The following is a 15,891-nucleotide window of genomic DNA, read 5'->3' as shown; positions in this document are numbered from 1 at the left end:
GTGTAGTGGGAAGACTAAACCGAGCAGGTTCTCGGCTTTCCCCTCTGGATTTTCGATGGAAACTTTTCCTGTCGTAAATCCCGCATGTGTGTACGGGGCATTAGGGATATTCACCATGGTCATAGAAAATATGAAGGTATTTAATCGCGTCCAGAATCTCAGAACCTTAAAGTGGTTGTAAAGGCAGCAGATTTTTTATCTTTATGCATTAAGATAAAAAAAAAAATTCTGTGTGCAGTGTCGATATTGCACGAGAGACTCGGCTGTCCAGACTCTCCCTCCTCATTGACTGGGACAGCAGTCAAGCGCCATTGGCTCCCACTGCTGTCAGTCAAAGTCAGTGAGCCAATGAGGAGAGAGAGGGACGGGGCCAAAGGCTGCAGCTTCGTGTCTGAATAGACACAAGGAGCTGCAGCTTGGGGGCCCCCATAGCAAGCTGCTTGCTGTTGGGGCACTCAACAGGAGGGAGGGCTAGAAGAGGAGGATCTGGTGGGCTGCTCTGTGCAAAACCAATACACAGAGCAGGTAAGTATGACATGTTTGTTATTTTTAAAGGAGAAAAAAATAGACTTTAGTATCACTTTAAAGCAGGTCCACCATCTGTGTAGCATTGAACCTTCTTGGCTGTAGCCTTCAAACGCATTGTGAAGAGACCTTTATGATACATCTTAGATAGCCTGGTTCGAAACAAGATACCATTGGGATACCATAGCCTCAATCAGCTGAATGTTCAAAATGCCCCAATATTCCAGTTTTCCTCAGAGATCTCTGTCTCAAGGTCTCACTCCTAAGCCATTCTATATGCAAGTTTATTAAAAGAGGCCATAAAAAGCTTTATATATATATATATATATATATATATATATATATATATATATATATATATATATATATAAGGATGATTCCTCTTTGAGTTGTGCTCTGCAAACATCTATTTTCAAGACAGTCTACCTCTACTATTCACTACCTGTTTATTTGATCTACTAGCCAGACAAAATAGAAAAACAATTCAATGCACATCTTACAGCTATGGACCTTAGATGATGGTGGGTGAACTGACGGATGGCGCAGTCAAGTGTTCCAAAAATCCAGTCACAATCAAACTATTTCTAGAAATTAAAAGATCAAATTTTTTTTGCCATAAATTAGTGTGGCATTGCAGGGCCACTAGGGACCTTATCCTAACTCTATACACAAGGGACAATAATGAATCACATTTTCACCATAAATCGATATGCCCTGCTCAAACTGCTTACAATGTGATCAAAGGAACAGTTCACCTTTCCAGAAAAAAAAAAATGCATATATTTTTGCAGAAATAAAAAATGCATATATTATTTTTTCCTGCAGGAGCCTGTAAAGCAAAGGTAGGCAACCTTAAAGCGGAACTTCAGTCATTTTCTATTTTTCCATCTATTAAATCTTCTGCCCTTGTTGTTTTAACTTTGGATAGTAAAAAAAAAAATTTCTGCCAGTAAATACCTTATACGGCCCACTTCCTGTTCCTTGTCTGGAAAAAAAGCCTAGGCTTATGACATCATGCACAGTTCTTTCTCTCTCTCTCGCTCTCTCTCTCACTCTCATGAGAATTTGACAGGAAGGGAGGGGGCTGAGTCATAACAGAGCCAATAAGAGCGGCAGAGCTGGAGGTGTGTGTTTGTGTAAATCCAGGAAGTGAACAGGCAGCAGCTTCAGCTGCCCACAGTTAAAATGGAAGCAGCCAGACTCAGTGGAGGGATATTTCAGCATATTTGACAAGTATAGAATCACAGTATATATAAAATAATGTACAAAGTGGTTAGAGGGAAGCTTCAGAATGACAAAGATGTTTTTATTACAAATTTGGTGAGCAGACTGTAGTTCCTCTTTAAAGAGGTGGAGATCTACCTGAACAACATAGGAAAAGTCAAAGGTCACCAGGCACAGTGTCGCCTCCTCACATCTGATTTAAACCTCTAATTGCAGGCACTAGCGTGTCGCAACCGCATACATTGCGCAGCAATCATGGGTTTAAATTAGTTGGTGAGGAGGTAACATATCGCCTCCTGACCACCTGTCAAACACACTCGGATCGCTTTTCAGAGGGGCAGCAGTGTCTGCTGCACTTGTGAATGAGCCCTGTGTTGCATTCGGCAGCCGCACCCTATGGTTAGGCAGCAGCCAAAGGTGTACACATGCCACAACAGGAATTAAACCCCCTGTTGCTTTTGGTGGCTGCTACCGCCTGCCAATCGTGACCCATTTACGGAAATGGGGCCACTATGCAATCACCCACAATTGCATGCTTTTGCAGGGTCCAAGGGGTTAAAGCAGGTGGTGATAAAGCAGTGCAAGGCTGACTGCCTTAACCTCTTGTTTGCTGTTCTGCAGGAGGTTGCAGGGCACTTGCAGAGGGATATAATTCACTTGAATGGGCCATGCTTGGCAGGTGCTACACACAGGAAACCATGATAGGGTGTATAACTCCTGCTGCGGCTGCAACATATATACACCCCTGACCACTGCAGCTAAAGGGGGTGAGGTTGGAGCTGGGGTGGCAAAAACGTGTCTTATGTGGCTCTTGTTCCCTACTACAGCTCCAACATTACAAGTAGTCCCTCTGCATTGCACTCTGCTTGATGCTCTGTAATGGCGGGTCAGCAAGCCCAGACTGCAATCTACCAATCACCTGGCCACGATCTACTGGTAGATCATGATCTACAGGTTGCTGACCCCAGCTGCAAAGCATTCCACCACTGATCAGTTGATCAGGGGTGCAATGTCAGGCTTTTTCAGACAAGTCCTACTGCTTTCTGCCCATACCTTTATATGGACTGTCGGTTTGAAAGCTGCAGGGCTTGTGAATAAACTACAAGAAAGCTCATCAGTGCTCTCACAGTTCATTCAGAGCTACAAGCTGCCAGTCGCAGTGGATCACTGTACTTGTAGTTTTGAATGAATGATTTGGCTGTGTGGGCAGAGCTCTGCACAGCCATGCTCAGTGACAGGAGGAGCGGGGAAAAGATTCCTCGCTCACTGTCACATTGGGGGGGGGGGGTTTGGGAAAACTGGTGGTAGGAGCTGGAACATGTGACATGTTCCAAAAGGTGAACTTTAAATAATAAGCTGTCTTAAAGACCGTTCCATATGTTTATGACAAACCAGCAATGCCCCCCAATCAAAGGCTGATATATACAAACTGGAGCAAAGGTGGAAAAAAAATTTCCCCCAATATTCGTGCTTCAGTTTTTTTTTTCACTTATGCACATTTTCCTTAATGACAAATGCGTACTACTATTTTGTGTCTGTAGCTCTGTCTAAACCAACCTATTGCTTGGCTGGCATTGCCATCCCTCTCTATCGGGATGAAATTACCACTATGCCTCAAAATAGACAAAGTTCTACAACAGATTTAGTTGATCAAGAATACCTTCTGTTAACTCCCATCTGAATTTCTGATTTTCTACTTGCCCACCTTTAAGGTACCTTCACATCTTTCTTTGCACTCTATACAGTATACATTTGAATTCAAACTCCAAATGGGTGAAATGGATTCCCCTTATAATGACCATGGCAGTTCTGAATTGTGGGGCCTCATGTACAGAGATCTCCTGACTCTTCAGCATTTTCCATGAAGTATAATATGAGTTTTATATGGAGTAGCCTTTCATCATTTCTTCAGGAATGAGTTAAGCCCCTTACACACGGTCGGACCTTTGTCCGACCAAAATCACATTGGAATTCCGACGGAATTTCATCGGAGTAAAAGAGAACATGTTCTCTATCTAAACTCTGATGGAATTCATCGGAATTTCTGATGGAATTACGCCGATGGGGCATACACACGGTCGGAATTTCCGATGGAAAAAATCCGTCTGACTTTTTCCATTGGAAATTCCGATCGTGTGTACGGGGCTTTAGAATCTACATTTATTCAAAGAACAGTGCAGGGCAGAGTTGCATCCCTTAGCTCAACAGCTTCATCCATAGAGCCTAGGGCTGTTTGAAATCTGTGCCCATGTTCAAAGAGTAACTCCACTTTGGTTGAGAAACAAAAAAAAAAACATTCCCCTCTGGGTGATTATTGCACATTGCAGGGAATATAACAAACTTTGATACAGATTTCTACCTTTTGTTAGTTTGAAGAAATAGCTGTCTGTATCCGTGTGCTGGGTGAATCTAATAGAAGTGATTTTATCATTATCATTTAGCTGCTGCACTTACATGGGTTCTAATGTGGAATGTGGCAAAGTCTGCATCCCTTTAGATGTGATTTGTCCTTTAGGAGTATCTTACCAAAAATTGCATATTTGTTGCAGGGGATGCCAAAAATCTGACTCTGGGAAATCAGTTAGTCAATCACACAAGCAGGAAATTACATTTCTGAAGGGCATTCTGCACACCATCTGTATGCAGAACGCCTCCAGGTTGCCATATTGCATTGTATTGTATAGAGTACTACAGAGGTGCAGATTGAAAAGGAAAGGTAACTGGTAATAACATTTAGCTGCAATATGACTTGTGTAGCAATTATATATGCTATATTAGTTTTTCCCCACAAAAACGAAGTTAGCCTTTTAAAGTTTGTTTTCCGCAATAATTAACGTCTCTTGCTTGCACCGCTTTTGGTCTATCATATATAATGTTTAAAGCATTTTGTTTTATCCATTGATCCTGCCACAAATCCAGTGAACTCTTAACTTCTTATAGTGAGCTGCCTCTGCTGCAATGAAATCCCAAAGCAGTCTAGTCAGCTCTGCCCAATCGACCTCTGTGAACTGAAGAATATTCTCTATGTAATGGAGAGGGGAAGGTCAAATCAGTAGTGAGCAGCCTATGGTGACAATGCTGCTTTTACATAAATACAGTATAGGGAGTGAATTCCCTAAGGCAGGAAGCATGTTACTGACAGGATTACCAAGTGCAATTGAAACAAAAGAAAATATATGCAGCCACCACATGTAAGATTGGTGAGTTGCAGTACATTACATTTTTGTTCTTGTGTTTACATATACTTTAGGTTAAGTTGTCCTAAACCACGCTGCTTGTTAGAGGAGGTGCTACCATAGATCAGTTCTGTCAGCTAAAGCTTCATACAGTCATAAGGTGGCAGCTGTTTGTGCATGTGTGAGTATTGGCATCAGAGAGATAAGAGAGATGCTTCCTGAGCATCTAAAAAGCACTGTTGTTAGAGTCGGGACATAGATTCTATAGCCTAATTTTGTGGTTCACAGTTCATGCATGAAAAGTCACAACTCCCTTTGTGTTTGGCGAGAGATTTGCCTATCTATTGCCATTCATATTTAAAAAAAACCTCTGCTCGTCTGTGTAAGCTAATGAGCTAAAGGTCATAAATAACTGAGTTGTAACTGGAAAGAGCTGTATGATCACTGCAGCATTTACCTTAAAGTGGTTGTAAATTTCATGACATGAAAAATGAACAACATATATGCAGCTATAGTGTGTAGCTGTTTCAATCTAGAGCACTAAGTGTAATTTCCTGACACCAAGAGGTAAAATAGTGACAAGGGAGGGGAGAGCTCAGACACATAGCTTGTAATTGACAGCCTCAGCTCTTTTGCTGCTTGCTGTGTGAAGAAGGCTTGAAAAAGTCTTTGGACTTCATTGTATGAAATTAAAATTTGTTGTCCTATGGTTGCTATTCTGTATCTGTTCCATTTGACATTCAACTGTGGTCATTTTGATTACCTCAGCATGAAACAAGCTTTCCTGGAGCATTTCAGTCCTTGGTAGTGTAACTGAAGCAAACAATCAGCTATGAGTGGTAAGGCACTGTCACCCGGGATCTCCAGGATAAAGTTATGGACAGGCACAAGTCAGGAGATGCATGCGAAAACATTTCAAAGGCTTTATCAATGGAAAGAAGCACAGTGAAGTCTATTAAGACGTGGAAGGTATTTGATACAACACAGACCCTCCCTGGATCAGGACATTGCCTCAAATTGGATGAAAGAACCAGGAGGAAATTGGTCAGAGCGACTAACAAAAGGCCTACAGTAACTCTGAAGCAGTTGCAGGAATTTATGACAAAGTGTGGTAATTTGTTGCATGTGACAACAATATCACAAATTCTCTGTAAATCTGGCTTGTATGGGAGGGTTGCAAGAAAAAAAAGACACTCCTCATAAAAAAGGTCACATGCAGTTATGACTGAGCTTTGCCAACATGCACCTTGAAGATTCTGCGGCCACATGGAAAAAGGTGTTATGGTCAGATGAGACTAAAATGGAATTATTTGACCTCAACTCCAAAATATATGTCTGGCAGAAATCCAATACAGCTCACTATACAAATAACACCATTTCTACAGTAATCATGGAGGTTGTAATATCCTGATATGGGGGTGTTTCTCTGAAGCAGGGACTGGAGTACTTGTAAGGATAGAAGGAAAAATGTATGGGGAAAAATATTGTCAGATTCTTGAGAAAAATCTGCTGCTCCCTGACAGAAAGTTGTCAACGGGAAGAAGGTTTACCTTCCAACATGACAATGACCCAAAACAAATAGCAAAAGTGACCACACAGTGGTTGAAGGTTGAAAGTGTTTGAATGTCCCTGCATGGCCTAGTCAGAGCCCAGACTTAAACCCCATTGAAAATCTGTGCAATGACTTGAACACTGCAGTCCACAAACAGTCACCATCCCATTTAACTGAACATGAGCAGAATTCTCGAAAAAAGAGTGGGCAAATATTGCAAAGTCTAGATGTGCAAAGTTAGTAGACAATGTGGCTCACGGACAAAGTTAAAACGCTTTAAATAATAAGAAATTAGCCTTTAAAAAATATAAAATTGAAAGAACACTATCCTCATTTAAATGTTACAAAGAATGTAACAGAATATGTAAAATGAAAATCAAGGGCACAAAAATTAAAAACGAAATACAGATTGCAAAAGATAGTAGGACAAACCCTAAAAAATTATTTAAATATATTAATATTAAAAAGGTCAGGTCTGCACATGTAGGCCCTTTACAATACAACATAGAGTGGGTGAGTGGGGACAAAGAGAAGGCTAATTTATTAAATACTTTCTTCAGCTCTGTGTATACAAAGGAGCTTGGGGGAGCTCATGTCCATAATGGGGATGGTATTGACACAGCCCCAAGTGATCCATGATGGCTCAAAAGTGATATGGTCCAGACATTTTTAGACAGAATAAAGGTGGATAAAACACCTGGACCAGATGGCATCCACCAACGGATCCTAAAAGAATTGCGCTCTGTCATTTCAAGTCAAAGCCATTGTTTCTAATGTTTAGGGACTCGTTAATGACTGGGCTGCCCATATTTAAAAAGGGATCAAAGTCTTTACCAAGTAATTATAGACCTGTTAGTTTAATATCTATAGACGGGAAGATACTGGAGAGTTTAATAAAAGAACACATAGATGAGTTCTTGCTGGAAAAAAATATTTTAAGCAACAGACAGCATGGTTTCCTGAAAGACAAAAGTTGTACAACAAACCTTGTTTCTTTTTATGAGGCGGTAAGTAAAACCTTGTACAGAGGGGTGGCTGTGAACGTAGAATACTTGGATTTTGCAAAAGCATTTGACACAGTTCCCCGCACACGGCTAATGTCTAAGGTAAAGTCTACAGGCTTGGAAAGATAAGTTTCTAAATGAATTGAAAATTGTCTAAAAGACCGAATTCAAAGAGTAGTGGTAATGATTCTTACTTGGAATGGTCTAAGGTTATCAGTGGTGTACCCCAAGCTTCAGTGTTGGGACCCTTACTTTTTATTATCTTTATAAATGATATAGGGTCTGGGATTAAAAGTAGCATTTTAGTGTTTGCAGATGACACCAAGCTATGGAGTAGAATAACGTCCTTACAGGATGTCTCAAACTTACAAGCTGACCTCAATGCACTATATTTGGGCAACTGTGTGGAAAATGAGGTTTAATGTTGATAAATGTAAAGTTATACATGCATCATATATACTGGGGGGAGTGCACCTGGGGGAATCCATGGTGGAGAAGTATCTGGGGGTTTTGGTAGAGCATAAGCTTAATAATAGCATGCAATGCCAAGCTGCGGTTTCCAAAGGGAGCAAAGTCCTTTATTGTATTAAGAGAGGTATAGACTCCAGAGAGAGAGAGATCATGTTGGCCCCGTAGAAATCATTAGTAAGACCTCATCTGTAATATGCAGTTCAGTTTTGGGCACCAGTTCTCAAAAAGGATATCAGGGAACTGGACAAAGTACAGAAAAGGGCAACCAAACTGATATGAGGCATGGAGAAATTCAGCTATGAGGAGAGATTATAGGAACTGAATTTATTCTCTCTTGAGAAGAGGAGATTAAGGGGGGGGGGATATAATCAATATGTACAAATACATTAGGGGTCCATATAGTGAACGTGGTGTTGAGTTGTTCACTTTAAGGTCATCACTGAGAACAAGGGGGAACTCTTTATGTCTACAGGAAAAAAGATTTATTCTCCAAATACGGAAAGGATGTCCTTTTGTTTACATTCCCTGTGCGCGCCGCTGGGGGCGCGCAGCGGGGAAACTCTGTGCCCGGCGCATCGCTGGGGAGCCGATGCGTGTGCCTGGCGGCCGCGATGTCCACCAGGTACCCGCGATCGGCGGTGATAGCAGGGACGTGGAGCTCTGTGTGTAAACACAGAGCTCCACGTCCTGTCAGGGAGAGAGGAGACCGATCTGTGTCCCTTGTACATAGGGACACAGCATCGGTCACCTCCCCCAGTCAGTCCCCTCCCCCCACACAGTTAGAACACACCCAGGGAATACATTTAACCCCTTCCTCACCCCCTAGTGTTAACCCCTTCCCTGCCAGTCACATTTATACAGTAATTAGTGCATTTTTATAGCACTGGTAGCTGTATAAATGTGAATGGCGCCAAAATTGTGTCAAAAGTGTCCGATACGTCCGCCACAATATCGCAGGCCTGACAAAAAAATCGCAGAACGCCGCCATTACTAGTAAAAAAAAATCATAAATCTATCCCCTATTTTGTAGGCGCTATAATGTTTGTGCAAACCAATCAATATACGCTTATTGCGATTTTTTTTAACAAAAATATGTAGAACAATACGTATCGGCCTAAACCTGAGGGAAATTTTTATTTTATTTTTAAAAAATTGGGATATTATTATAACAAAAAGTAAAAAATATTGTGTTTTTTTTTTTAAAATTCTGTCTTTTTTTGTTTATAGCGCAAAAAATAAAAATCACAGAGATGATCAAATACCACCAAAAGAAAGCTCTATTTGTGGGGGAAAAAATGATAAAAATATAATTTGGGTACAGTGTTGTATGACCGCGCAATTTTAATTTAAAATGCATCAGCGCTGAAAGCTGAAAATTGGTCTGGGCACGAAGGGGGTTTAAGTGCCCAGTAATGAAGTGGTTAATGTATATCATATAACTGGGTACTGACATTTATAGGTAAAGTTGATCCACAGAAAAGCCGATTGCCTCTGGGGGGGATCAGGATTGAATTTTCTCCCCTGTTGTAGCAAATTGCATCATGCTTTTCTGGGGTTTTTCACATTCCTCTTGATCAACTGTGGATGAAGGATTGCGTATATGGGATTGTATGATTTTTATTTATTTTTTATTTATTTATTGGTTGAACTAGATGGTGTTTTTTTCAACCTGACTAACTATGTAACTAAAGGTTTAATTAAAGCAAAAGGTTGTTCAACAAAATACTGACACAAGGGGGTGATCCTTTTTCCAACTCAGTGGATAAAACAAAAAACTGCGTCTGTCTTAATTTCAGGCTGCAAACCAACAAAATGTGATTACTTTAAAGGTGGGTGATTATTTTTTATACCCACTGTATCTAGCTGCTTATATGGAGTCACCCAGGTCTTTGAAGTTTTTAGCTGATGCCTGAGAAATATAGGAGAAATGGAGTTTGTTGCAAGTTGGCCCAATATAATGCTTCAGCAACAAATCAGCCATTTAGTGACGCCTTCAAATTAATGATAATGTCCACATTTCCCTATTTGTTTTTATTTTTTATTTTTTAGCTATGGTACAAGATTTGCTTTTCATGCATCCGGGTTGGTGAACAGATAACTTCAGTAGTTTATTAAAGCTGCCCCACTTGTCTGCTGTAAGGATGCCCTGAATTAGAGAGTGGTAAATGCCCTTTCTTTAATTGAATGCTCCATCTGCATATTTGAAACCCTCTTTCATGGTCAGGAAAGGGGATGTAGGAAAGTCTGAATTTACAGATCAATAAAGGACCCCAATACCATTTTTGATAGAGGAACAAATAGTGATTAGCCCTCTTGAATGCAGCCCCTGATTACCCCCTTGTACACCTTCAGGTACACCCAAGGGGGAATATGCCTTGTGGGAGACATTGCATATTTGTGGCCATGCTTCAGTCAGTAAATCACAGTGTTTACAAAATGATTTTGGAGGAGATCAGAATCTCTTGGTTTTAATACACAGGGCGCATAAGGAATCTAAATGTGTGTTGAATGCTCACGTTAAGTAACTCCTATTGCCTACACTTGTTTCGTTTTAGTGATATCTTTGTAAAATAAATTTTTAGTTGTGTGAGGAATTTATGTACTTAAATTTTAGGAATGCCTATTTAGACCAAAAGTTGGACTTAATGCTGCTAGGTGTGCTATAAGAAAAATTGAAGAATGATTATTCATTTTTTATAATAACATAACACAACAGAAGTATTTCATTAACATTCTCAAAGTATATTATTTTAATACGTTTAGCAAATTTTTAGATTGGTATATATTACTTACTATATAAATATAAATATATATATATATATATATCTGTAATTCCATATATACCTGCATTTACTTATTGTATATCTGTAGTCTCATTGAAGTTCCAGTATCCAGGCATGTGCATAGCTAGAAAAATAGTGCCTAAATCATATTATCATAGAGACATTGACAATTATTTCCTGTTGTCTCTCTCAAAGTTGTGCCATTGTGCCTACCTAGACTAGGAAATCTGAAGGAAGTCTATTTGTAGAATGTATTTGTCCTGAGAAATGTGGACAATCACAAAGAATACTTGCTTATTTTAGTACAGGTTTTGGCAAGTGAATAATTATGTTAAAAATAACCCCTTAGTTCTTATTTAAAAAAACATGTCTTAAAGTGTGTGTGTCATCTGTTCAGAATATAAGTTTTAAAGTGCATAATAGAAAATGTAAGGAGTACTTTCATTGGAGAGAAACCGAAGCACTTTTCCATGTGGCGCTTACAGTCGCTTTTACATACAAACACATATTCAAATTTCATCAATTTCAAACTACGGGATAGTTAAAAGGTCAATAAACACAAAAGTAGTATTTCAGCTTTGGGTAAATGATAATTTGCCTTTTTTTTTATTAATCTTTTGCAGGTTTTTTGGCAAAATCCCATATCACCCCACATAGTATTGCCATAGTTTAGGTTCTCGTAATCCTCATTGCATTTTTCATTAATTTTTATTATGAATAATGCAGCATGGAGTAGTGAAGCTTCAGGGCAAAGTAACAGTGTCAGGAAAATCCGCTGGGGAGAACTCTCCACTGGAGATCCCAAGACATTTACAAAGTCAGAGTGATTCAGCCAACCAGACCTCTTAACTAGATAAATAAAATTAACACCCTGCAATAGGTTTAATAAAAACTAAAACATAATGTATTTAAAAAAAAAAAAAAAAAGAGATGTTTCATTTCCATTCATTGCATCACTAATCATCCAGTGTCATTTTGCAGCCTTTAATTTCTTGCTCAGAAACGGCAAAACCCATGCAAGTAAGCTACTTTGTGTTGGCAATGCTAGTTTAGCCGCATTACCCATAGCCCAGGCCCTGGATTGTGCTCCTAGCATTTATTCCGCTGATGTAGAGATATTAGATCACAAGCAGATGTTCCATTTCTCATACTCTGCTAGAATTTTATGTGTAACTTTCTTATTCTCTCATCTTTTGAGTTTATCTACTCCAATCTGAAAAGATATTTCAGACTTGACACTATTTATAGTGGTTAAATGTCTAATTAAATATATAAAGAACCCATGTGAGTAAACTAAATGTCTGAAATTTTAGAGCCTTTTCATTTCATGTAAAAAAAAGTTCATGTAAATAGTTTGTCAGGAATAGTCAGGAACACCACATCTTTAGCCAACTTCATTCCAGTGAGTTATTCTGGAAGATCATATTTACTAGATGGTTTTATTCCACAAGACCATTTGACCTATGGTTTACCACTGAGTGGAGTTTAGGTATACTGCGCGTTCCCACTGGCTGTTAAACGTCTGTTTCCGTTATGCTGTGTCAATAATCCTTCTGTGGGTATGCTGGTTGGCAAAGCATGCTGGGAACTGGGAACCCCCCAACTGCTGGAGAAACCAGCATGCCTATAACACCACTTGTGGAGTAATAGGTCTTGTAGCACTGAAACTCTGGTGAAATATGAAGACATTCCACAGGCATTAAGAGGACAGCAGGTGTATCAAGTTGCCTTACTTTAGAGAGTAAATGAGCAGACTGTCAGTCAGGGGAAGGCTTGTGTTTCCCAGCTGTTGTGTCGATGTCTAATCTATGGTATTGCATGTCCTGGGCAGGCAAGCGTGGGCGGCGCAGCAGTGCAGGATCGCTAGACAGCAATATGGAAGTAAGTAGGATGCCTAGCTGGATGTGATATGCATTTGATACCTTTCCTTTCACTTGAACACTTTTATGTTCCTCTGTATTCTGCTTGCCTCAGATATTGCATGCCTGGGATTCTCACTCTGTATCTTCCAAACGAGACAAACCAAACCTTTATTATTCTGTGGGGACACGACTGCTGCTTGTGGCTCTATGTAATACTCCTACTGGCTCCTTGTGGCATGTCTCCACCACACACGACTGTCTGCTTCCTCCTCACAGTGGCTCTGTACCACTCAGCTGGCTGCTAACACTCTCCCTTCACTATCTTATACTTCTAACAAAGCTCTTGACTGTCTTATGCCTATATGTCAGTTTGATGATGTTTATTATAAATCTGTTAGTTAAACACCTGTATTTACCAAGAGGCAGAGATTGTTCTTAGCTAGACAGATAAACCTCACTCAAAAAAGTAATTCAATGTGGATTTCATGAGATTTCATTCATCTTGAAACCATTAATTTACACTGATCATGTGTTCAGCCGCCTATCTCTGTGTGTTTGCCTCTGGTAACTTGTGTCCCATGACTGCCTAATGACTGTCCCTTTAAGCCCAGGCCTAGACATAGCTTTTGTAGGACTAGACCCAAAGCAAGGCTAATAGAAAAGTAGTTAGCCGCAAATTATTTGCAGCTCAGATGTTAAAAGTATGACTGTAACAGCTGGTTAAGTTCACAACCAGAGCTGTTGATGGCAAGTTTGACAGACAAGTGACATCTAGTGGGTTTGTGTTAGATGTAGGTGTGTAGTTGATTTTAGCGGTGGGTGTTTTAGTTTGTAATTTAAAAAGGCTAGTTGTATATTTTGTAATTCGTTCTTTTTTTTTATGCTTCCTTTTCAGGGGTCCATCATTAGCAGTCCTCACATGCGCAGACGAGCCACCTCAACTCGGGAATGTGCCTCTCGTCAAAGTATACCTAACTCTTCCTCCCTCTTAGGTTCTCTGTTTGGCAGTAAGAGGGGGAAGCCATCTTCCCAAGGCCACCTGTCTGGACCACCCCAGCAGCAGCACCCCACTTTGATTTCACACCAACAACATCCAAACAGTCATCATGCAGGACAAGCCGAGGGGCAAACACAGGCACAAGTGCATGCACAACATTCACAGTATTGCCACATGCAGCAGAATCCACCACCCTATCACCACCACCATCATTACCACCCTCCCCAGCACATCCAGCCACACCAGTACCACCCACATGGGCAGCATGCTTCGCACGCAGCTTACATCCAACACCCTCATGCACAGCACCCCCACTCTAGCCATTCACACTCTGGTCATTCAGCACATTCCCAGCATGCACAGCACCATCACACTCAGCAAATTCCTTCTACGTCCACAAGCACGAAACCTAAACACAGTGGTATTAGCACAATAGTTTAGAGGTATCCTTTTAGTAGAACTTCCAGCGGGGAGTTAGGATTAGTAGATCTCCACCTCCTTAACATACAAAAGCATACATAGTTTTTATGCTAATAAGGAGGTTTTAATGCTATCATGAAGGTTTTAGGGAAACTGACCGTTATTTATTATTCAGTGACACAATAGAAATAGCAAAAGAAACGGCCTAGTTGCTGCATTATTAATAAGCAAAAACTCTAGCGTGGTTCATAATATTATATATCTAATAATCCTAGCTATACTGCGTGAGTGTACACAGATATCTAGTATCTTATTAATATACTGCGTGCGTGTACACATTAGTACCTTAAATAATTGTACTTGAAGAAAGATCAAATATTTCTCTTTTCTTTTTTTTCTCCAATCCTAGCAATATTGACTCACTAGCATTTTCACTTGACATACAGTAGATTGTTGGAAAAGAAAATGTATAAATGAAGTTACAGTATTTTCCTAAAAATAAAAGAAAAAAAAACAATCTACAATTAAATGTGCCAATAACCATAGACATTTTTTCTGTACCTGTCTCAGTTTGCTTGTACAAAGAATAAATTATTCTTATGTTAAAAGATAATTATGATACAGATCAGTATTATGCGATTGCGTTTCAGGTAATTGAGCTAGCTTAGGGAAAACCTGCAGTTTGTAATATAACTGACCGTAGATCCACATGCACACATACATCCTCTGACACTTTAATGGCTGTAAGAACTGTGAATTTTCATTATCTACCTTTTTATATGCATATATAAATATATATAAATATATATATACATGAGATTTGTAAACACATGGAAACTAGATGTGCGTCTTGTGTATTCACATAACAGTTATGAAACCTCTCACTATTGTATGCAGTGTCACTGTGCTGTCAACATTCACTTTGATTTTAAAACGATGATCGAGACATTTGAGAATTTTTTATAGCAGAGAATGTATTTTCAGACTTTTTTAGCAGTGTTTTTTCATTCTTATTTCCAAGTTGTCTTATTTTGAATTGGCAAGATCTACTGAATGAAGATTTCACTATAACAGTTCATCCCACATTTTGACTCTGCAGAACTCAGTCTAATGCAGTGTCTCATTCCTTGTTGTCCATTGAAAACTGAACCCAAAGTTGTCTGTTTTACTATTGAGTTGTTTTAAAACCAGTGCAAAAGAAATATGGTGATGTTGCCCAATGCAACCAGATTGGATATCTGCTTTATAAATTTGCTGTTAGGTTGTACTTGCCTCCTCTTGTAAAATAAATTGTAATTGTAGGCACCTAGAGGTACCTGCACATACCTTCAAATTACTTCCAACACCAGCTTGGAAATTTTAGACATACATTTATGTATATGTCAATATGAACTACTGAATTTGTCTCCTGAATCACTTTATTGGTCCAATGTCTTCACACAGACAAGTACAGAGGCAAAAGAGGTGAAAGAGGAAGTGGAAAAACAAAAACCGCGCTAATGGACACCCCACCCCTAACCCCGGGCAGCAGCTAGCGTGTGACTCACAGGAAAATATAAAAACAAAGAAAAAGCCGCGCCCCAACTACCAGTCCATAAATATACACAATCTATGAGGGTGTATTGCGTCCTTAATGAAAGGAATTGATAAGAAAGTCCGGATCGTTCCGAGCTATGATGGCTCCTCCAATCAGCAACCCAAAAAACACTCTACTTCAGAATAACCTGGAAATTATGACAAAGAAAGCCGCTTACCAGAAGGCAAGCGGTTAGGGCAGGTGGCTATAACCCAGCCTAGGCCTTTTAACCCTGAGGTTTACACCAGGAAGTCCTCTGTCCTTTGAATCCGTTGTCCTCAGCTCCACCGTATTATATAAA

General features: G+C 39.8%; 1 protein-coding gene across 11 annotated transcripts in view; it reads left to right on the top strand.

Moving 5' to 3' along the window:
- IQSEC1 (IQ motif and Sec7 domain ArfGEF 1) overlaps nucleotides 1-15,347 on the top strand; it is a 439,647-nt gene extending 424,300 nt beyond the window's left edge. For 10 of the 11 annotated variants that reach the window (XM_040359364.1, XM_040359365.1, XM_040359358.1 and 7 more), the window contains 2 exons: nucleotides 12,567-12,616; nucleotides 13,493-15,347. In XM_040359364.1, coding sequence (XP_040215298.1) covers nucleotides 12,567-12,616; nucleotides 13,493-14,035 — 593 coding nt within the window. In that variant the 3' untranslated portion in view covers nucleotides 14,036-15,347. The remainder of the gene's footprint in view (nucleotides 1-12,566; nucleotides 12,617-13,492) is intronic. The other variant, XM_040359370.1, reaches the window with a different exon arrangement.
- The last annotated feature ends 544 nt before the right edge of the window (nucleotides 15,348-15,891 follow it).

The sequence above is a fragment of the Rana temporaria genome, chromosome 7 (genome assembly GCF_905171775.1).
Source record: "Rana temporaria chromosome 7, aRanTem1.1, whole genome shotgun sequence".
Classification (NCBI taxonomy): Eukaryota; Metazoa; Chordata; class Amphibia; order Anura; family Ranidae; genus Rana; species Rana temporaria.
Note: the sequence above shows the minus strand (reverse complement) of the source record. Positions and strands in the feature narration are given on the sequence as shown.